The sequence below is a fragment of the Trachypithecus francoisi genome, unplaced genomic scaffold, assembly GCF_009764315.1.
Source record: "Trachypithecus francoisi isolate TF-2019V2 unplaced genomic scaffold, Tfra_2.0 Lachesis_group3, whole genome shotgun sequence".
NCBI lineage: Eukaryota > Metazoa > Chordata > Mammalia > Primates > Cercopithecidae > Trachypithecus > Trachypithecus francoisi.
In genome coordinates this window covers 145,292,403-145,315,980 of record NW_022681468.1, presented here as the reverse complement: position 1 = coordinate 145,315,980, position 23,578 = coordinate 145,292,403, and the positions used below count along the sequence as shown (strand labels likewise).

At 47.3% G+C, this 23,578-nt stretch overlaps 1 protein-coding gene across 1 annotated transcript; it reads left to right on the top strand.

Annotated features, from left to right (window-relative positions):
• Positions 1–8,371: 8,371 nt before the first annotated feature.
• On the top strand, positions 8,372–22,157 carry LOC117071115 (cytosolic phospholipase A2 zeta-like). Its single transcript, XM_033190873.1, has 13 exons — positions 8,372–8,488; positions 14,869–15,064; positions 15,714–15,811; positions 15,899–15,971; positions 16,991–17,127; positions 17,232–17,360; positions 17,792–17,832; positions 18,109–18,151; positions 18,637–18,703; positions 20,893–21,062; positions 21,184–21,297; positions 21,524–21,561; positions 21,813–22,157. The coding sequence occupies exons 1-13, from the start codon at positions 8,372–8,374 to the stop codon at positions 21,985–21,987; spliced, it is 1,398 nt and encodes a 465-aa protein (XP_033046764.1). The 3' UTR covers positions 21,988–22,157.
• The last annotated feature ends 1,421 nt before the right edge of the window (positions 22,158–23,578 follow it).

Genomic DNA, 23,578 nt, shown 5'->3' with positions numbered 1-23,578 from the left:
CATTCATCACATCTAACTGGCACCTTGAGTCCTGAAATGCTGGATAAATCTCCCTTGGAAGTTAGCCATGTAATAGTCCTATACATGTGGACTTTATTTTTCAAAGTAAAGTAATAACTTTTTATTCAAGGATTCCTAAGCCATGCCCCCTAACCAAATTAAATATTCTTTCCCCACTGCAGTCATTTATGTTATTAGTAGTAGTATTTTTCTTTCTTGTACTATTCATTTAACATTATTTCTGGAGCACCTACTATTTACTGAGCTTTTTTCTGACACAGGGATAGAGTACTGAGCACAACAGTCTTCTACTTTCATGGAATATATATTCTAGTTGGGGTTTGGGTGAGACAAATAATAAACAAAAAAAGAAGTAAATATGTACGACATATATTACAGTATATACATAAAAATATACATACTGAATATATAATATATAATGGTGATTAGGGAGAAAAATAATTGAAAATTGTGGAGATACAGAGTTCCAGTGATGACAGGAGTTTGCTATCACACATAGAATACTCAAAGAAGACCTCACTGAGCTTGTCACATTTGAGCAGAGAGCTGAAGGAAGTGTGGAAGTTAATTGCACATATCTGGGGAAATAACCTTCTGGGCAGAGAAAATGCAAGTACAATGGCTCTGAGGCAAGAAATGCTTCCTAGGAAAAGGAAGGAAAACAATGTCTCTAGATTGGAATGAGTATAGGACATGAGGTCAGAAAGGTGTACCTAAATACTTGCTACTAGACCTCAAGTTCTAAAAAGTGAGGAACACTTTAATCATCTTTATACCCTCCTTAGCTCTTACTAAAGCAACTGGCACGTAGAATGCTTTAATAAAATGTTTGTTGTAGTTATAATGAATGTATAGTATATTTATGTTTTATGTCATTTCCAGTGCATTCCTTTTATTATTTATTATTTTAAAGAATTGGCCAGGCACAGTAGCTCACACCTGTAATCCCAGCACTCCCAGCCAAGGCGGGAGGATCACCTGAGGTCAGGAGTTCGAGACCAGCCTGGCCAACATGTCCAAACCCCATCTCTACTAAAAATACGAAAATTAGCCCGGTGTGGTGCGCATACCTGTAATCCCAGCTACTCGGGAGGCTGAGGCAGAAGAATCGCTTGAACCTGGGAGGTGGAGGTTGCGGTGAGCCAAGAGCATGCCGTTGCACTCCTGCCTGGGCGACAAAAGCCAAACTCCTCAAAAAAAAAGAAATTAAAATTAGTTTTCATTTCTATTAACTAGGTTTAATTCAGGAATCAGTAGATGTAATTCTGTTGGATGGGTGGGTGGGATGGATGGATGGATGGATGTGTGGATGGACCAACAGATTTAGATATACAGAGGTCAGATTTGAGCAAAACCCTACATCCTGGCCATGATTATACATCTGTATCCATGGCCAGGATCCAATGGGCCTCTCAATTTATCCTTAACTTGCTTATTTGCAATTTTATCCATCAAGTGATGCCACATGAGGAATTTAAATATCCAGACTAAGTGGGAGAGATTATAGTTTGCTAAAGCGCCGCTGTCCCAAGTTCAAGAATGTTATGCTCTTGGCACTTATAAACCCAGTTCTAGGCATCATTATCTCAGTGGCCTTGAGACATTACCAGTCTATCTCAGAGAATCAGACTTGTCTCCTGATTGTATCTCTATCTTTTCCTCACTTCCTGGATGATTTACAATTACTTTCTCTCTGTCTGTACCAGCACAACACTTACAAGTAAGGGCTCTGCTGACTCAGTCGCACATGAAGTCCATGAGGCTACTCAGGGCCACCCAGGTGGCAAGTGACTGAGCTGGATTCAAAACCAGTTATCATCCTCTTTCCTCACACTACACACATTGCCCTAAGTCAGACTTCCACACTGGAACTGTTTCATCTGTTAAAAAAGAAAAAGAAAAGAAAAAGCTGATTCTGCAGTGACCACTGGGACATCTAAACAGAAGCCTCACCTTACTCTACCTCAGGAGACGGGGCCATTGGAAGGTCAGGGTGCCCCTTTCCTGGTGTTTCTTGTGCATCTGGATTCAGCACACAGCCTTGTCGTTCCCCAGCTGTCCACTAGGCACCGCCATCGGCAATAAAGGAGTTACCACTTAATCTCTGGTACTTAAAACGGAAAAGTGAAGCATATAATCACAGGAGTAGAAACAGCTGAATCTAGGAACTCTGAAAAACCCTTTAGAATAAGTTGCCAAATAGTTTTGCTCTTTGCCAAAATATCTTTTCTCTTTATTTAAACCTTTCTGAGTTATAAGAGAAATGCAATTAAAACCATGATATTCTCTACTAAAATTAACAGCTTCTGCTGTCTAAGAAAAAAAGGAAAGACTCAAAAATACACCTGTGCCTATTGTAGCTCTTGGGAGGAGGAAAAGCCCTCTTAAGTCATCCAGAGTCAGGCCACTTGGAAATTGACCATACATGTAGGTTGGGAACTAGGCTGCTTATTAAGCTACTGTATCTTAGCACCACCCACCCACCTGTTCTTTGTTACATGATTTTGAGGCTGGACTCCACAAATAAAATTTATCCTTTGCCATCTGGATTCCTGTTAGGCTCTGCCAATAAAGGGTATTAGAGGAAGACTGCAAACCTAGAGGATGGCAAAGGGATTTGCCCCTTGCTGTTTGCTTTCTGTGCCTGTCAACATACCCTCAGCAATAGTTCTTCACCCTAGCAGCAATGTATGGCTCTAGGTCTTTTTTTTTCTAATTTCCATAATCAGCCTCATTGGAGTCACTGCAGAGACACCAGCACCAGCCAGGTGGCACTTCCTGCTCCATGGTCTTGTTCTCAACTTTATGGGGCCCTTCATCCAATCTTCTAGGTTATACTAATCCACTCTACCCTTTGCTCCCCTGTTCTAACAGTGGAAGATATTTCCTGTAGTTTGTATATCTTTTTGGAGTTATAGTTTTCTAAATACCTGTTTAGCAATTCGATTCCCTATATTAAATTATCTCTGTTAAAATAACTGGTATGGTTTCTGTTTTCCTGATTGAAACTTGATGGATACAGGATCTAACTTTATTTGTATTCCAGACATAGGTTGGAATGGTCACTTTCCCAAAACTTTTATTAATTTATTAATCCAAGAGAACACATTATATGTCTGGCATTCTGCTGAGGACTGGGAAAAGAAATATAAGTATCTTCTACTAACTTAGTCCAACAAACCATAAGAATACACAAATAAACCCTATGGAATCTGATATGCTAAAAGAGATGTATAAAAATTGCCATGGATTTTTTAAAAAGAAAGGAGTATGCTATAACACAAGTATCGCAGAAAAAAAAAAATTTTTTTAAACAAAAAAAGGGGCCGGGCGCGGTGGCTCACGCCTGTAATCCCAGCACTTTGGGAGGCTGAGGTGGGTGGATCACGAGGTCAGGAGATCGAGACCATCCTGACTACCATGGTGAAACCCCGCCTCTACTAAAAAATACAAAAAATTAACTGGGTGTGGTGGCGGGCGCCAGTAGTCCCAGCTACTCGGGAGGCTGAGGCGGGAGAATGGCACGAACCCAGGAGGCAGAGCTTGCGGTGAGCCGAGATTGTGCCACTGCACTCCAGCCTGGGCAACAGAGTGAGACTCTGTCTCAAAAAAATAAATAAAATAAAATAAATCAATGAATCCAGGAGTGGTTTTTTGAAAAGATCAACAAAATTGACAGACCGCTAGCAAGACTAATAAAGAAGAAAAGAGAGAAGAATCAAATAGATGCAACAAAAAATGATAAAGGGGATATCACCACCAACCCCACAGAAATACAAACTACCATCAGAGAATACTATAAACACCTCTACGCAAATAAACTAGAAAATCTAGAAGAAATGGATAATTTCCTGGACACTTACACTCTTCCAAGACTAAACCAGGAAGAAGCTGAATCTCTGAATAGACCAATAGCAGGCTCTGAAATTGAGGCAATAATAGCCTACCAACCAAAAAAAGTCCAGGACCAGATGGATTCACAGCTGAATTCTACCAGAGGTACAAGGAGGAGCTGGTACCATTCCTTCTGAAACTATTCCAATCAATAGAAAAAGAGAGAATCCTCCGTAACTCATTTTATGAGGCCAACATCATCCTGATACCAAAGTCTGGCAGAGACACAACAAAAAAAGAGAATATTAGACCAATATCCCTGATGAACATCGATGCAAAAATCCTTAATAAAATACTGGCAAACCGGATTCAGCAGCACATCAAAAAGCTTATCCACCATGATCAAGTGGGCTTCATCCCTGGGATGCAAGGCTGGCTCAACATTCGCAAATCAATAAACGTAATCCAGCATATAAACAGAACCAAAGACAAGAACCACATGATTATCTCAATAGATGCAGAAAAGGCCTTTGACAAAATTCAACAGCCCTTCATGCTAAAGATGCTCAATAAATTCGGTATTGATGGAACGAACCTCAAAATAATAAGAGCTATTTACGACAAACCCACAGCCAATATCATACTGAATGGGCAAATACTGGAAAAATTCCCTTTGAAACTGGCACAAGACAGGGATGCCCTCTCTCACCACTCCTGTTCAACATAGTGTTGGAAGTTCTGGCTAGGGCAATCAGGCAAGGGAAAGAAATAAAGGGTATTCAGTTAGGAAAAGAGGAAGTCAAATTGTCCCTGTTTGCAGATGACATGATTGTATATTTAGAAAACCCCATTGTCGGCCGGGCGCGGTGGCTCAAGCCTGTAATCCCAGCACTTTGGGAGGCCGAGACGGGCGGATCACGAGGTCAGGAGATCGAGACCATCCTGGCTAACACGGTGAAACCCCGTCTCTACTAAAAATACAAAAACTAGCCGGGCGAGGTGGCGGGCGCCTGTAGTCCCAGCTACTGGGGAGGCTGAGGCAGGAGAATGGCATAAACCCGGGAGGCGGAGCTTGCAGTGAGCTGAGATCCGGCCACTGCACTCCAGCCCGGGCAACAGAGTGAGACTCCGCCTCAAAAAAAAAAAAAAAAAAAGAAAGAAAAAAAATAGAAAACCCCATTGTCTCAGCCCAAAATCTCCTTAAGCTGATAAGTAACTTCAGCAAAGTCTCAGTATACAAAATTAATGTGCAAAAATCACAAGCATTCTTATACACCCGTAACAGACAGACAAACAGAGAGCCAAATCATGAATGAACTTCCATTCACAATTGCTTCAAAGAGAATAAAATACCTAGGAATCCAACTTACAAGGGATGTAAAGGACCTCTTCAAGGAGAACTACAAACCACTGCTCAGTGAAATACAAGAGGATACAAACAAATGGAAGAACATACCATGCTCATGGATAGGAAGAATCAACATCGTGAAAATGGCCATACTGCCCAAGGTTATTTATAGATTCAATGCCATCCCCATCAAGCTACCAATGACTTTCTTCACAGAATTGGAAAAAAACTGCTTTAAAGTTCATATGGAACCAAGAAAGAGCCTGCATTGCCAAGACAATCCTAAGTCAAAAGAACAAAGCTGGAGGCGTCACGCTACCTGACTTCAAACTACACTACAAGGCTACAGTAACCAAAACAGCATGGTACTGGTACCAAAACAGAGATATAGACCAATGGAACAGAACAGAGTCCTCAGAAATAATACCACACATCTACAGCCATCTGATCTTTGACAAACCTGACAAAAACAAGAAATGGGGAAAGGATTCCCTCTTTAATAAATGGTGCTGGGAAAATTGGCTAGCCATAAGTAGAAAGCTGAAACTGGATCCTTTCCTTACTCCTTATACGAAAATTAATTCAAGATGGATTAGAGACTTAAATGTTAGACCTAATATCATAAAAACCCTAGAAGAAAACCTAGGTAGTACCATTCAGGACATAGGCATGGGCAAGGACTTCATGTCTAAAACACCAAAAGCAATGGCAGCAAAAGCCAAAATTGACAAACGGGATCTAATTAAACTAAAGAGCTTCTGCACAGCAAAAGAAACTACCATCAGAGTGAACAGGCAACCTACAGAATGGGAGAAAATTTTTGCAATCTACTCATCTGACAAAGGGCTAATATCCAGAACCTACAAAGAACTCAAAACAAATTTACAAGAAAAAAACAAACAACCCCATCAAAAAGTGGGCAAAGGATATGAACAGACATTGCTCAAAAGAAGACATTCATATAGCCAACAGACACATGAAAAAATGCTCATCATCACTGGCCATCAGAGAAATGCAAATCAAAACCACAATGAGATACCATCTCACACCAGTTAGAATGGCAATCATTCAAAAGTCAGGAAACAACAGGTGCTGGAGAGGATGTGGAGAAATAGGAACACTTTTACACTGTTGGTGGGATTGTAAACTAGTTCAACCATTATGGAAAACAGTATGGCGATTCCTCAAGGATCTAGAACTAGAAGTACCATATGACCCAGCCATCCCATTACTGGGTATATACCCAAAGGATCATAAATCGTGCTGCTATAAAGACACATGCACACGTATGTTTATTGCGGCACTATTCACAATAGCAAAGACTTGGAATCAACCCAAATGTCCATCAGTGACAGACTGGATTACGAAAATGTGGCACATACACACCATGGAATACTATGCAGCCATAAAAAAGGATGAGTTTGTGTCCTTTGTAGGGACATGGATGCATCTGGAAACCATCATTCTTAGCAAACTATCACAAGAACAGAAAACCAAACACCGCATGTTCTCACTCATAGGTGGGAACTGAACAATGAGATCACTTGGACTTGGGAAGGGGAACATCACACACCAGGGCCTATCACGGAGATGGGGGAGTGGGGAGGGATTGCATTGGGAGTTATACGTGATGTAAATGACGAGTTGATGGGTGCTGACGAGTTGATGCGTGCAGCACACCAACATGGCACAAGTATACATATGTAACAAACCTGCACGTTATGCACATGTACCCTAGAACTTAAAGTATAATAATAATAATAAAAATAAATAAAATAAAATAAAAATAAAAATAAATAAATAAAACAAAAAGGAACAATTCATTTTATTAAGCAGGATTCAAAGGCAGATAAAGAACTATACTGAAAAGATCGAAAAAATGTTTTAACATAGACCCAGGGAAGGCAACAACACACACTGGGGCCTGTGGGGGAGAGGGAACGGGGAGAGAGAGCATTAGGAAAAATAGCTAATATCTATTGGGTTTAATATGTAGGTGATGGGTTGATAGGTATAGCAGACCACCATGGTCCATGTTTACCTATGTCACAAACCTGCACATCCTGCACACGTACCCTGGAACTTAGAATTTTAAAAAAGAGAGAACAAAAGAAAAATAAAAAAAGAAAAGAAAATGAAGGTTTTAAAGGGCCATGTGAATTTACTGTTTAAAAACAATTATAGTTATTTTTAGTTTAAAATAGTTTAAAAACAACTATTAGCACTCTCAATTTTCATTCATTATATCCATAATTTAAAAACTATTAAATCAATCTGGCCTGCTGAATCTCTGCATAATCCTTCCAGCCATTAAGATTACATTTATTTGTAATACATCACCTTCAGCAGGAGTTGTATTTCATATTTCATAACCCTCCTCCACAAACACACACACAAATGCTAAATTTGTTAACTCTCTTTTCAAGGAATGCACACTCTTACAACATGGATTACGCAACTATAGAGCAAGCCCATGAAACCTAAAGTACATTCCATGATACGTTACTTCACTGGGGGCATTAGTAGGTAGTCCATGAATGAAGGGTACAATATGTAAATAACTTTGCGAAATGCTGGACTGAGCAGATAGATTTACTTACTGCAGGATTTTTCAAAGCTTTTAATATCCTAATATCTTTGTGAATCCCAAATCGCAGCCAGCCCTCCAGATCACATTTGCATCACCTTTCATTTGTCCATCATATCTAATCAGATATTTAAGTTCCCTCTAGTTTCTTCCTTCTTCCTTCCTCCCCACTGTGACCATCCAAGTCTTTGTCCTGGTCTTTTTTATCTACCACCCTCCTACCTGACCACCTTGCCTTACTTCTCATCCCCCAGGTCGGTCTTCCATTCTGACCTGCAGAGGTCAGAAAACTGCAGCCCACAGACCAATGCCAAACAGTTCCCTGTTTATTCAGAGTTGATAAGCTAAGAATAGTTTTATGTGGTTATGTTTTAAACAGTTATATAAGCACCTACATAATATCATTTTGTGTCTTTTTGCAAAGCCTAAAGAATGTACTATCTGGCCCTTTAAGAGAAAGTTGCTGACTCCCGCTTGACGCCCCTGTCAGATGCATTTATCCTAAATCACCTGTACTTTTTATGGTTTCTTATCACAAGTTATAATGGCTCCTGCTTGTTTAGCCTCAATGACAGAACACCATGAACAAGGAAAATCCTCTCACCAAGCAGGGAAGTGAGGTCCTTCTTTTAGGTTTTGGTAAAGAGAAAAATTGTTGTCATCTGCTGATTCCAGTGCAAAATCAGGGAACACTAAAGGTATGGAAAGTCCCTTTCTGAGGATACAAAAATGTGCATGCACCAGAGAGTGGTAAACAGAAAGAATGACCAATTTTGTCAAAGCAGAATTAATAAACAGGAAGCAGAAGGTACAGGCAGTGATGCACTGACAAATGTCTCACAACTGGCTTTCCACTGAGATGTAGGAAAGATTTTAATTAGAGGTGAGAGGTCTTGAGGTGTATCATGTGCCAATTTCCATGGTGTAAATGCTCACACCATGCTGGTTTCAAGTTACAAATAAGACATCACGGAACTAAGTTGGGAAGAGACACATTTAATGGGCTTTCACCCTAATACAGCAGGAACAGAGCAGGAACCAAAACAGGACTAAAAGGAGCAGAGTCGCCGGGCGCGGTGGCTCAAGCCTGTAATCCCAGCACTTTGGGAGGCCGAGATGGGCGGATCACGAGGTCAGGAGATCGAGACCATCCTGGCTAACATGGTGAAACCCCGTCTCTACTAAAAATACAAAAACTAGCCGGGCGAGGTGGCGGGCGCCTGTAGTCCCAGCTACTCGGGAGGCTGAGGCAGGAGAATGGCGTAAACCCGGGAGGCGGAGCTTGCAGTGAGCTGAGATCTGGCCACTGCACTCCAGTCCGGGCGACAGAGCGAGACTCCGCCTCAAAAAAAAAAAAAAGGAGCAGAGTCCCGTTTCTCTGGGCTTCTGTAACCTGGTCACTCAGGAGAAAGGCAAGCTACCTAGGATAGTGGTTAGAAATCAAGTCGACAGCCGATCCTTGACACTAGCCTGAAGTTTGGGAAAGTATTTCATCTGCTCCCTTTGTGATATGACTTTTTTTCCTGGGGGCTGGGGAGGTCCACCCTGTTCCTATGCTCAAATTCCTTCCATTTCTTTCACAATGAGGAAAGCTCTTGAGAAGGAAAGCAAGGAAATATACGCTTATCCACCCCATAGGCCAAATGCCTGATGTCAAACCCTTTCCTCGGGTCATGTTTGGTTAGGATATTTGGTTAAGAAGTAAGCGGTAAAGAAAATTTGAAAACAGTATATAAGAGGAGGCATCAGAAAGAGAAAATTAGAAGAAAGGGAATTAACTACTATCAAGTGTGTTTTTTTTTTTTCTCTCATTAAGCAAGAGGTTCAGGGTTCCGTAAACTTGGAAGGAATAAAATTCATCTTTATTTTCACTCTTCTTTAATAATTATTCAGCATTTTCTTCATTTATAAACGTAGGTTATAAACCCACAATGTGATTTTGTCAACAATAGAAATGACAGATATTTTCATGTACAGTGTTACAGTTTGGCAGGTAAATCAAAATATCATTTATGTGCTTCTTTACCTCAATATTAAAGTAGTTATCAGACCCTCAGCTTAATCTCTTAATTTTGAACACATGAACAAAGAAACATATTACATTCTAACACATTTTTTTAAAAAAACATTTTGATAAATGTATTACAGTGTTACCTTTGTAATTCCACATATTTTGTTTTATGAGTTTAAAGTACTTCTAGGAGCCCATAGCCCTCACTAGACTGCCAAAAAATATGGTCAATAAAAGATTGAAATTCCCATGGAAGACATTTTAAATATGTTAGTTTAACCATCAAAATGATGCTATAAGTTTTCTTGTTCTCCTTTCACTGGTGGAAAAAAAAATTGAGTGTTAAAGAAGTTAAAAGATGACCCAAGCTTATTACATTACATGGCAGGGCCAGTAATTGAATTCCAGTTGGCTTGATGCTCTATTGCTCTTCCAGGCCCTTCACTCTTCTGATTGCTCTACTGGTAAAGGGAAGGAAGGTTTGCTCAATGGTCTTGATCAGGCCCCAAATATCTGAAAAGGTCTTTTGGTTGCTACAAAGTCAAGAGCCCCAGAAAGCAGGCCAGCAGGATGTTGCAGAATGGGCAGAAAAGTAGCCTTTCAGTGCTACCATTATCCCTCCTGGAGTGACTCAGCTAAATTAAGCCATGCCTCAGTGATCTCGTCCTCCAGACATGCTACAGGGACCTAGCCTATGTGCAAAGGCCTGGAGGGTATATGCACTCCATTATACAGACAGGTCCCATGGGTTTCATTGCATACCTCAGCTCAGTGCGAGGGAGCAGGAACACTGTGAGAAGGAGGACTTCCAGGAGAAAAGATGGGGAGGAAATAAATTCTCTCTGGGCTTGTGCTTCTGCTCTGCAGAGTGACTTTACTTCTGTCCAACCATCATCTATTGGGTCCTCTATGCCAATACTGTGTGAAACACTGAGATTCAAAAACAAACAAGTTATAGTTTCTACCAATAGGAGCTCACAGTTTAGGGGCAGTTATACGTCCTGCTAGTTAATTCCAGGGTTCTTTGATGCTAATTCAGAAATCCCAGGAGGAGGAAGAGATGAAAACAATCTCAGGACAGTGAAATAAGAGGAGCAATACATGGAACTGCAATGAGGATGACAAAGAGGGATTTATATTGGTTACTTAGGTAAACAACAGAAATTTTCACCAAGGGACTGAAAAGATGGATAGGAGTGTTCCCTACAGGGTGGAGAGTGGAATGGTGAACAGGTGGAGAGAAGACTGTGGACTGAATCACCGCTCACCTTCAGCAAGTGTGCTGAGTTCAGATTCCCCCAAAGGCAGAGCTGAGGCAAAGACTTGAGTGCAGGTGGTTTATCTGAGAGGATGTGAAATTGAGGGAGTAGTGAAAGTAAGACGGAGAAGGAGGAAAAGCCAGTAAAGGGTACATTTCTGAGTTGTTTACCACAAGGCAACAAGGGCTCAATGTACTAGGGGCCTGCTATAAAACCACACGGAACTCACCTCAGCACTGTTTCACCGGCGGAATGGGAGGCCTGAGTGGTAGAGATGAGGTTTGCTCTCAAGGAAGTTAACTCCATCATACTTTTCACGTTCTGCCTGCATGCAGCTGAGTAGCCTTCGGCAGTTTTGGAGACAGTAGAGAGCCACCCCTCTCTGCATTTGTGTGATGTTGTCTAGTTCATGGAGGGGTCCACCGAGGTGTGCCAAATCAGGCTGAGAGGATGGGAGACATCACAAGAATCTACTACTACCAACATATGGCTTCTCCTCCCTGGACCAGAGGGAAGAAAAAGAGTAAAAATAGAGGCTGAGAATCACACAGGAACCAAATGCTGCTCAGTCTCTTCCTGAGATTTGACCTGGGAGTTTACAAAACAAAACCAGTCCCTTTCAAGCCTTGTAAGATGGAAGAAGCTGTTTCAGAGAGTACTAACATTTTAGATAGAGCAGGCCTTACCCAGATTTGAAAGGCTGAATGAAACCCCCTCCCCACTCCCAAATATTTTCACCCATTAAGCTTAAATTTTTCACTTCAGTTCCTGCCAGGAATCCTATCAAATGAGATATTTATTTTCATATATTCTTTTTGATATCAAGCAAATTATCACAATTTCACATGGTTTCAGAAAATAAGTGCAAAAGGCTCAATAATTATCCTAAGGAAAGGAATAAAAATTTTTTAAAGTACAAAGACGTTCATTATAGCATTTATTTTTATGTTTATGTGTTCAATATTCATTTTTAGTGAGACATAGTTAACACACAATAAAAGGCACCGATTTTAAGCAGTTTGATGACTTTTTGGCAAATTAACACACCCTGCTGTCACAACCACACCACAATCAAGGTGTAGAACATTCCATTACTCCTAACATGTTCCCTATACTCGGTTTGAAGATGATCCTCCTAACTCTGGTGCCAGGCAACACTCATGTGCCTTTTTTTTGGGACATAGTCTCGCTCTGTCACCCAGGCTGGAGTACAGTGGCACCATCTCAGCTCACTGCAAGCTCTGCCTCCCGGGTTCATGCCATTCTCCTGCCTCGGTCTCCCAAGTAGCTGGGACTACAGGTGCCCGCCACCATGCCTGGCTAATTTTTTTGTATTTTTAGTAGAGACGGGGTTTCACTGTGTTAGCCAGAATGGTCTGGATCTCCTGAACTCATGATCCACCTGCCTCAGCCTCCCAAAGTGCTGGGATTACAGGTGTGAGCCACTGTACCCGGTGTGCCTTTTATAACTATACATTAGTTTTTGCCTGCTGTAGAATGCCACATAAATGAAATCACACAGTATGTACTATTTTAGGTCTGGCCTCTTTTATTCAGTACAATGTGTGAAATTTATCCATGCTGTGACATGCTTCAGTAGTCCATTCCTTTTTGTTAACATTATTTCACTGAATTAATACACCAGAAATATTTATCTATTCAGCAATTGTTAGGCATTTAGATTATATCCAATTTTTGGCTATTATGAATCAAATTGCTATGAACATCCTCATATAAATCTTTTTGTAGAGGTGTTTTTATTTCTCTTGGGTAAATATGTAAGGGTGGTAACACTTGGTCATGGGATAGGTGAATGTTTACCTTTTACAAGGAACTGCCAAAACTTTTCCAAAGTGATTTTACCAGTTTTATATCCCCAGCAGCAATGTATGAGAGTCTTAGTGTTTCTGCATCTGTAACCACACTTGATATGGAACGTCTTTTTTTTTTTTTTTGAGATGGAGTCTCATTCCTGTCAACCAGGCTGGAGTACAGTGGCATGATCTCAGTTCACTGCAAGCTCTGCCTCCTGGGTTCGAGCGATTCTCCTGCCTCAGCCTCCCAAGTAGCTGGGATTACAGGTGCCCACCACCACGCCAAGTTTTTTGTATTTTTAGTAGAGATGGGGTTTCACCATCTCTACTAAAGATGGTAGTAAAGATGGTACTAAAGAGATCAGCGTTGGCCACACTGGTCTCAAACTCCTGACCTCAGGTGATCCGCCTGCCTTGGCCTCCCAAAGTGCTGGGATTAGAGGCATGAGCTACCACGCTGGGCCAAGTCTTTTTAATTCTACCCATTTTAGTGAATATGATCTGGGATCTCCTTGTGGTTTTAATTTGCATTTCTTGAATGACTTCTTATGCTGAACAGCTTTTTGTGTGCTCATTAGCTGTTTTTATATCTTATTGTCTTCTTTGACATGTCTCTTTTATCCACTTTATTAGATTGTCTTTTCTGTATTGATCTCTAATGCTTTTTAAAAATGAAACTACTACATGGGGCAGGGCGTGGGGGCTCACACCTATAATCCCAGCACTTTGGGAGGCTAAGGCAGGGATCACTTGAGGCCAGGAGTTCAAGACAAGCCTGACCAACATGATGAAACCCCATCTCTATTAAAAATACAAAACAAGCCAGGCATGGTGGTGCACGCCTATAATCCCAGCTATTCAGGAGGCTGAGGCAGGAGAATCACTTGAACCCGGGAGGTGAGGTTGCAGTGAGCCAAGATCACATAACTGCACTCCAGCCTGAGTGACAGAGTGAGTGAGACTCTGAAAAAAAAAATAAAACCCTACATGCCAGAAAATAGAGATTATGTATTTACATATACAACAAGCTTTTGAAGACTTCCACCAAGATATAGCAAACCATCCTTACCGAATTGATAAGTGTGCCTGGAAGTGAGGTTGTTCAGACAATTCAATGCATTTAGTCAATAAATGGATAACGGACCATGTTGTCTCATCAATAGTCTATAAGTATCCTTTGTTAGTTGTTATTTTCCTCTTTACCTTTATAATAAGTGTCAAGATTTTGATTCCCAAGCTTTTTTTTTTTTTTGCAATTTAATAATTTTTCAAGGAGTCAGTTTCAACCCAACACCGCATGTTCTCACTTATAGGTGGGAACTGAACAATGAGAACACTTGGACACAGGAAGGGGAACATCACACACCGGGGCGTGTCGTGGGGTGGGGGCAGCGGGGAGGGATAGCATTAGGAGATATACCTAATGTAAATGACGAGTTAATGGGTGCAGCAAATCAACATGGCACATCTATACCTATATAACAAACCTGCATGTTGTGCACATGTACCCTAGAACTTACACATAATTTTAAAAAAAACATATATATATACACACATACATATATATGTGTATATATATAAAGAAACATCTTTGAGCCCAGATGAAATGCTTCAGCTCAAGAGCCGCAGGGAAGGAGGGACTTGAAGCATGGCTAGTTTCAGGCCTTTTCCACAACTGGAGGAGACTAGTCACTGATTTGCACTTGCCAGCGGTCTCTGGGCCAGCTGTGCCAGCATCACCTAGAGGGCTTGTTGGAAATAGCTCCAGGATCTATTTTGCACAAACAGCCCAGTGATAACCAGGGGGCTGGGTTTGGGAACAAGAGTGCTAACCAGAGACTCCAAGAGTCTCATGGAGACAGACTGAGCTTGAGCTGCCTCCTGCCTGGGAAAATTAAGCTCCAGTCACTTCCTGGAACATGTCAAACTCCATCTCCAGCAGCCATCCAGCCTGAGTCCTCTGCGGAGCAGGCAGCTCCACCCTCCCAACTCAGTGCTACCTGTCACACCTGAGCCAGCAGTTTGTGCAGCCAGAGGAGCGCTGGCAGGGCTCCCTGCTGGGGCCCGGGCTGCCCAGCCATGCTCTGGGCACTCTGGCCAAGGTGGCTGGCAGGCAAGATGCTGCCCCTCCTGGGGGCGGTGCTGCTTCAGAAGACAGAGAAGAGGGGCCCTATGTGGAGGCACTGGCGGGTAATGTACCTGAGATTACCTGGGAAACCTGGATTGGGGGAGTCCTGGGAGCTACAGTGCCCTGTGAAGACTGAGAGCGGCCCCAGCCCTGGGTTTTGAGTTGCGGTGGGACCTGTTTATTCTAGATGACCTGGCAGAGCTTAAATTAAACCTTGAAAATAGCTCCCTCCGATTAGGAAATGGAGGGTTAGTTCACCTGACACTTGTCTGGGGTGGGTTGGCTTTCGCGAAGGATGCGCGAGCCTGGCTGTAGAGTCTACGGCACTGGTGGGGTTGTGAGGGGAGGGTTTCCCTCCCAGCAGGCGGCATGCTGATGCTGTCTCGCCTGCGCCCAGCTGTAATCTGCTCGGTGACTCATCAGACCGGTACCCGCCGGTGACTCTTGGCTTCCGCTCACCTGCTGGCTGCCTCCTAGGCGGTCTTTGAGCCTCTGTCAGGGAGCAAGCGCGGGAGGGGTGTCGCCGTTTTTCTCTTTTAATATTTAATCGCCTCAAGCACAACATTAGCGCAGCTCTCACAGCCGCTCCCGAGCTAGGGTGGGGGCGCGAGGGTCTGAGGGGAGCCGCAGGTGTGTGGTGCACGACAGCCATCGATAGTTCAGCGAGTCCGTGCTGGATTCAGATTTGAACCCAGACCGGTTGGGTTCCAGGATCCAGACGCATCACGAAGGTGTTGAATTCCCAATGCCCGGGCCCCGCCAAGGTCTCCCTGCTCCCCCGCACAGAGACATCAGTGACCCTATGCCAGGTTGCTGCTCCGTGATGGGACGAGGGGAACAATGGGGGGAGGGACCAGGCTCACACTAGCTGAGTCCCTGGAGTTCTGTTGTTGCAGCGGGAAACCCACCTATACTATGCCCTCCAGGTGAAGGTGCTGAGGGCCACAAACATCCGGGGTACAGACCTGCGTGAGTGACCCCATCTCCACCCTTCTCCCTGTCCTTTCCCTGTGGCCTCCTCAGAGCTCAGCTCAGGGCGGCAAAGACAGAGAGAGAGAGACTGTGTGTGTGTGTGTAAGAGTATATACACGGGTGAGTACGAGTGAGAGTGTATGTGTGTATACATGTGTGCAAGTGTGTGTATACGTGTGTGTATACGTGTATGTGTATACGTGAGTATACATATGTGTGTATGCCTGTGTGCAAATGTGAGTGCAAGTGTGAGTACATGTGTATACATGTGTGTGAGCGTATGTGTGTAAACGTGTGAGTGCGAGTGTGGGAGCACAAGTATGTGTATATATGTGTGCAAGTGTGTGCGAGTAAGTGCACGTGTGTGAGTGTGAAAGTGAGTGCGAGTATACGTGTGTGTTGTATATGTGTGTGCATACATGACAGTGAGTGTCCGTGTGACTGAGTGCATGTGTGTGTATGTGAGTGCCAATGTGAGAGTACGTACACACATGGGTGCGTGAGTGCAAGAGTGTGTGTGTGAGCGTGTGTGTGTGGAGTAGGTGGAGGGACTGGTGCTGACCATGGAGGTGAGGGCAGGCAGGGCTGGAGGGGACAGCTGTGCAGACTTGGCCTCCTCCCTGTGCCTGGGAGTGCCGCCCTGGGTGAGCGTGTGAGGCCCGCTGTGGCTACAAGTCAGCACGTGCTCTCAGGGAGCTTTCCATGCCAGCGCCCACACAGGGAGGGGATTTTACTGCCTGAATCATGCAGTAGCTGGAGTTAATGGTCTGTGCTGCCATGGGATCTTTCCAACTGGCTGCTGTGGGATTTCTCTTCAGATGAACGGGAGGTGTGTGGAATCAAGATGGAGTGAAAGACATCAAAGCTCTCCCTCCACCTCCTCACCCCACCATGCCACAAGGGCGGCTTCCCCTCCTCGCCACTCTGCTCCTTCCCCTTCCGCCCTAGCCTCCCCCAGGAAACCTTTTCAGCAAGGAGAGCTTGAGGCCCCGGCCCCTCCCCTGTCCTACCTGCAGTGTCCAAAGCCGACTGCTATGTGCAACTGTGGCTGCCCACGGCGTCCCCCAGCCCTGCCCAGACTAGGACAGTGGCCAACTGCAGTGACCCCGAGTGGAATGAGACTTTCCACTACCAGATCCATGGTGCTGTGAAGGTGAGGGCCAGCCAGGGGCCACACTGCGGAAGGAAGGGTAATCTTCAGGCAGCTGCCCTCCTGTCCTACCTCAGGCTCCGACCTCCTGCCTGCCCTGTCCCCAGAATGTTCTGGAGCTCACTCTCTCTGACAAGGACATCCTGGACAGCGACCAGCTCTCCCGGCTCCTGTTTGACCTGAGGAGCCTCAAGCGTGGCCAACCTCACAGACACACCTTCCCACTCAACCACCAGGTGAGCCCACCAGTGCTGGCGGAGAGCCCAACTGGAGGAGGGGAGGCCCAAAACAGGGCCACCGAAAAGGGAGTTCTGGTCAGCACAGGCCAAGCCTCCAAGGCAGACCTTCCTCCATCCCACAGCCCTGATCCTATAAAGGTTTCCCTCCAATACATCTTCCTTACATGAAACCAAAATATGAGCTCCTTGAGGGCTATGTGTTGCCTCAGTCACAGCTGGATTTTCAATGTCTAGAACAGCCCCTGACACATATTTTGGAATAAATGAGGCTCTCCATGGAGATACCACTGCCCCTCCTATGTCCATGACAAGCCACAATGCCAGTCTCCCCTTCTAGTTCCTGGAGCCGAGCAGGGCTGGCAGGCAGGAACAGCTCTGGAGGCTTTTGGAGCCTTGAAAAAACTGGTGCTCCCTCCCTCTCCATGTAGGATTCACAAGAGCTGCAGGTGGAATTTGCTCTGGAGAAGAGGTGAGTTCTGGCAGAGCCAACACCCTCGGAGACTCAGAGATTTGAGTCACGGCAGCTCCTAGGTGCCAGTCACCATGTCTTGCACTGGCCTTGCAGGCCTGGCGGCGATGGCCTGGTCTTGACACCCATCTGCATGTTGGACGGCAGGCTCGCCCCACCCCAAACCCTGCTGTGCTCCCCAGGCTCTGCCCACTGCTTTACTCACATTATGATTGTAGAGGCATCATGATGGGGCCAGATGCATTCCCCATGTATTCCTCAATCCTTTGCAGCCAGGTGCCTGAAATCATCTGAAATCATCACCAACGGGGTTCTGGTGGTGAGTGGGGAAGGCGAGCTTGGTGGCGTTCTGGGTGGGGGCCAGTGAGGAGCCTGTGATGGGGCCCATCAGGCCCACTTGTCTCTGAAGGACACCCAATCCCTCCTCAGAGGGGAGGCATGCTAGGGAGGCACCTCCACAGGGGAAGGACAAGAAGCTGCCAGGCACTTGGTGGACAGCCCAGGACCCCAGCCTCCTACTCCCACACAGCATGTTACTTACTTGGGCCTCTGGCTGCTAAGATCACTGGAGCAGCCACTCTCATGGCCCCTCAACTCCTCCCCACTTTCCCACCAGCGCCCACTTCCTCTGAGTCTGGGGAGAGGGGCTGGGTATAACCTGGGGCTGCTGCAAAAGACTCCTACCCATGAGGCCCAGGTCCCGGGAGGGCTGTTTCCTAGACCCTGCTCCAGGAACTCCTCCCTCCCTCCATCCTGGCTGGGGCCCTGGGCTGTCTGGCTCCCACAGGCCTCTGCTTTCCTCAGGCTCACCCCTGTCTGAGAATCCAGGGCACACTCCGGGGAGATGGGACAGCCCCACGGGAAGAGTACGGTGAGTCTGCTCAGTGGCCTTGGTTCTTCTGCCTTCTCTGCTGGGGTTGGGACTGCTGATGTCAGGAGGTGGGCCTGGGTCAGGAAGCTCTTACAGTTTCCATTGCTCAAAGCCGACTAACTCACATGGGTTGGAAGCCCCAGGAGGCAGTGAACGACCTGTCCCTGGAAGTATTCGAGCAAAGAGGTTGTATCCGCCCAACTATTGCTCTACAACAAACACCCACATGATCTCAGTGGCATACAAGCAGCATTTATTCGGCTCACATACCCAGTGGTCAGCCGGGCTGGGCTGGGCTTGGCGGGGGGTGGCCCAGCCCTGTGCCATGTGTCTCTCCTCTGCCTCCTGTGACAAGCCCATTAGCCTGGGCGTGTTCTCAAGGCATCAGCAGAGGCCCAAGAGAGCAAGCCCAACTGAACAAAGGCTTGTTAAGCCTGGTCACATCCTGGCTGCTACCTAAGATGTTATTGGCCCAAACAGGGTTGAACTCAAAGCTGGAGGGTAGGGAATATAGTTGACCTCTTTAGTAGGGGGAGCTGAAATCACACGGCAGTGAGAACACAGGGGAAATGAAGAACGGGGGCTGTCAAACCCAGTACCACAGAGGGCAGCCACCCACCAGGGGAGTCCAGATGTGGGACAGCAGTGGTGGCTGTGTGACAGCGAAGGCCCCTTCCAGTGCTGACAGCCTGAGCCTGCAGGATGAGTCCTGCCCGGGAAACTCTGAGCGCTCATTCTGAGGCAGGCCCTGGGCTAAGCATTTTAATGTGTCTTATAATCCTCCTAACAACCTTGTAAAGCAGGCACAATTAGAATATCCTCTAATTCATGAGGCTGAGGCCCAAAGAAGACATTTGCTCATGGGCACACAGCCAGTAAGTAGTAGAGCCAGGGTCAAACCCAGGTTGGTGACACTCTGGTTCTCTCAACCACAGATTATATGGCTTCTTCTTATGAATAGCACGTCTCCATCTCAGTCCATAGGCCTTGGCATGAATAAAATATCACTTTCCTTGTATTCTTGAATTCCCTTCCCACACTTGGTCATGTCGAGTCTCTGCGCCTCATCTAGTGCAAGGAGGGGCTGCAGGGCAGGGACTCCTCTGATCCCTCAGTGTCTGCTGTCCTCGCATACTTTATGTCTCTAGTTCTTCCATGTTGTGTTAGGGGCTGGGACTCCTGGGAGGCTGTCTGTGGTCCCCTCTGCCTGGATGCCATGTGCAGTCATTTCTCTCTGGGGTCTGGCCTCCTCCCCAGAAAGCTGCTGGGAAGCTGGGCAGGGAGCTCTGAAGCCTACAAGCCTGCCCCCCTCACTCCTCCCAGCCTGGGCCTCACCTTCCAGTCTGGGCTTGCCCTCTGCTGCTTCTCCAGGACGTGCATCTCTCTGTATCCACGCATCCCATTCTTCCTCCTCCCACCTCTACAAACCTTCCTCTCCCAGCGTTCTACACTTGGAAACAAAGGCCAGAACAACTCTCTCGGGCCACAAACCTCCAACACAATGAGCAAAGAGCCTGAAGTGGGGCAAGGGGGAAACCACCGCCTGAAAACTGCTCGTTCTTTTTTTTGAGACGGAATCTCGCTCTGTCACCCAGGCTGGAGTGCAGTGACGCAATCTCAGCTCACTGCAAGCTCCGCCTCCCAGGTTCACGCCATTCTCCTGCCTCAGCCTCCTGAGAAGCTAGGACTACAGGTGCCCGCCACCTCGCCCGGCTAATTTTTTGTATTTTTAGTAGAGACGGGATTTCACCATATTCACCAGGATGGTCTCGATCTCTTGACCTCATGATCCGCCTGCCTCGGCCTCCCAAAGTGCTGGGATTACAGGAGTGAGCCACCTCGCCCGGCCTGCTCATTCTTACAATAAACATAGAATCAGCTCAAATCATCAGCCCCACAGGCTCTGGGCAGGGCCCCTCTCCCTCCCCATTCCCTGCCTTCCCCTCCAGGCATTTGTGTGCTTCCCACCCTTCCCTGAGTTCCAGTTCTGACCAGGGCAGGCTAGAGGACCTGAGTCCTTCCGGAGGCTTTCTCTATGAGCAGTGTTCGAGAAAGAGCAGGGCGATAGGAGTTGGCATTTCCTAGGGGAAGAGAAGGGAGGAGTTGCTGTTGGGGTGCTGCTGGCATAAGCTGCACAGACACAGACCCACCCCCTCACCTGCACACCCACCTGGGCGTTCTGCTCTCAGGCTCTCGGCAGCTCCTGCTGACAGTGCCTGGGGCCTACGAGAAGCCACAGCTCTTGCCCCTGCAGCCTCCCACAGAGCCAGGCCTCCAACCCACCTTTATCTTCCACGTGAACCCAGTGCTGAGCTCCAGGCTACACGTGGAGCTGATGGAGCAGCTCTCAGCTGTGCAGGTGAGTGTGCCGCCAGGACGGTCCGTAGATCCAACTCAGCCCAGACTGGCATTCCAGGGCCACGTTGGGAGAGCCTTTTCTTCCCCGCTGGAGAGCTTCTTGGGTGTTTTCTTCTCCTCAGAGCGACCCCAGCGCGGAGCTGGAGGCTCAGACCAGCAAGCTGGGCCAGGGGGGCGTCCTGCTCTCCTCTCTGCCCCTAGGCCAGGAGGAACAGTGTTCTGTGGCCCTGGGGGAGGTAAGGCTCTGTCTGGGTGCCCGAGGGACCCCTGCCTGCTCTCTATGACCACCAAGAGAGGTCTGGAGGAGGGACCCAAGAGGGTGGCTGGATCAGGTCAGCCCAGAGCTCAGTGAGGATGTCCGCGTCGGGCCAGTGATGGCCACAGGGGCTGCAGGTGGGGGAGCCACGTCCCTGGGAGAATCCTGCTCAGAGAGCTCAGGGTTGGGGCTGCTGTGTCTTTCAGGGCCAGGAGGTGGCTCTGAGTGTGAAGGTGGAAATGAGGTGAGTGGGACTCCAGGCAGAAGGCCTCTTGGGGCTGGGCTAGAAGTGTGGGGACACACCCCAACGTGCTCCACTCTCTTGCCCAAGAAGCTCAGGCTGTGGGGTGGGGGTGACACCTTTCCCTCCCCGGTTCTGGTGCTGGTGGGCGGATCCCTTGGACTGCTCCTGTGAAAGACCCGGGCTGGGCCCAGGGCTCTCCTCCACCGGACAGTCACCCAGAATCCCCCCCGCCCCCGCCCCACGTGAGGCAGCTCCGGGGACCTAGACCTACGCCTTGGCTTTGACCTCTGCGACGGGGAGCAGGAGTTTCTGGACAGGAGGAAGCAGGTCGTGGCCAAGGCCCTGCAGCAGGTGCTGGGATTGAGTGAGGCTCCGGACAGTGGCCAGGTACGGAATGGAGGAGGAGCTGGACCCCAGAGCTGCTAGGACCAAATCAAGGCTCTTTCCTTGAGAGGACCAGCATGGCTAAGAGAGGCCAGAGGAGGTTGGCCTGTTCGCCTGAGCTGATGGACACCATCGGCAGAGCCAGGACCCCGTATGGGACGAGGGCCGAACAGCCCTGGCCAAGGCTGGATGTCTTGGTCTGCATGGACTGCCGTAACAAAACCCCACAGACCAGGTGGCTTAAATGACAGAAATGACTTCTCTCCGTTCTGGAGGCTGGAAGTCCAAGGCGAAGGTGCCATCATCAGGGCTGGTTTCTGCTCGGGCCCCTCTCCTCTTCCTAGTGGAGCTGTCTCGCCGTGTCCTCACGTGGCCCTTCCTCTGTGCGTGTGTGCAGAGTGTACGCCTTGGGGTCTCCTCCTCTTCTAAGGACCCCAGTCCTGTCAGTTGAAGGCCCTTACCCACTTCACCTTTATCACCTCCTTGTAGGCCCTATTTCCAAATACTGTCACATTGGGGGTTAGGGCTCCAACACAGGAATTTGGAGGGGGACAGTTGAGTCCGTAACATGATCAAAGGGATGTGCAGCTTGGGGGTCCCTGGGATCCTCTGGGTTTAGAGACAGCCAGCCTGTGGCTGGCCCCAGGACTTTGATCGGCTGGTGGCCCTGAGTCGATACAATGTTCTGAACAAGGTGGAGACCTTGAAGCATGCCTTCCAGCTGGCTCTGGACCGGCACCAGGCTCGGGAGAGGACTGGGGGCTGACCAAGGCAGGAGGCGGAGGACTGTGATAGAGAGGAGACACCCTGCTTGTGGCCAGGGCTCATCGAGGGAGGAGCGATGGGGACGCTGTGCGGGGTCTACTTCCCTTCTCTCCAGGAGCTGCCTCGAGGTGCCCCAGGCCCCGGAAAGCTCTTGCAGAATTGCAGCTTGGACTTGGGGCAGGGCTCTCCTTGCGTGTTTTTTGGAGAAGATGGGCAGTAGATCTCTCCAGGGGCTCTTGGGGATGTAGGGCAGAAGAGAGCAGCACTCATCTCACAGTGGGGTGTGGAGAGAATCAGATGAGCCACAGGGCCCACCCCAGACACAGAAGCACCTCAGAGGGCCCAGGTTCTCAGCCCAGGGGCTGAGGGCATCGAGAAGCCAGCTGTCCTCCTTACACTGAGACGGAAAGCAGAGATGCATCTACCCACACTTCCTGCAGAGCGGCCCAAGCCGCAACCCCACCTTGAGCTCCTGGATGCACTGCTATCAAGAACAACGAGGGGCCAAGTGGGGGTGGCCAGCCTGTGTCACTGACTCCATCATCCTAACCCTCCATCTGCCTTCTGACCTCCTCGTGCCTCCTCCCAGATTACCCTTCTCTTCCCAGAGCCCTAAAGCCTGTGGGGTGATGGCCCATTCCGGCTGCTCCAGGTGGGAGATGTGTGCATGTCTGTCTGCCAATTACCCAGGCTTCACTCTTCGAGCCTGGGCCACAGTCTCTGGTCACGTGTGTAGTGGCCACGTCATGCAGATATACTCTCACCATTCCTAGTAGCTCAATGGGTGTGTCTAGAAGGGGCATCTGTTCATCAAGGGGAGAGGATGTGCACCTTTATGCGGGGCGGGGGTGTGGGGCAAGTTCCTGGG

Excerpts from the sequence above, each read along its gene's own strand:
- LOC117071115 (XM_033190873.1), top strand. The coding sequence starts at position 8,372 with ATGAACAAGGAAAATCCTCTCACCAAGCAGGGAAGTGAGGTCCTTCTT. Across the intron at positions 18,704-20,892 it reads AGCCCCACGGGAAGAGTACG|GCTCTCGGCAGCTCCTGCTG; the intron begins GTGAGTCTGCTC and ends TTCTGCTCTCAG. Across the intron at positions 21,063-21,183 it reads AGCAGCTCTCAGCTGTGCAG|AGCGACCCCAGCGCGGAGCT; the intron begins GTGAGTGTGCCG and ends TCTTCTCCTCAG.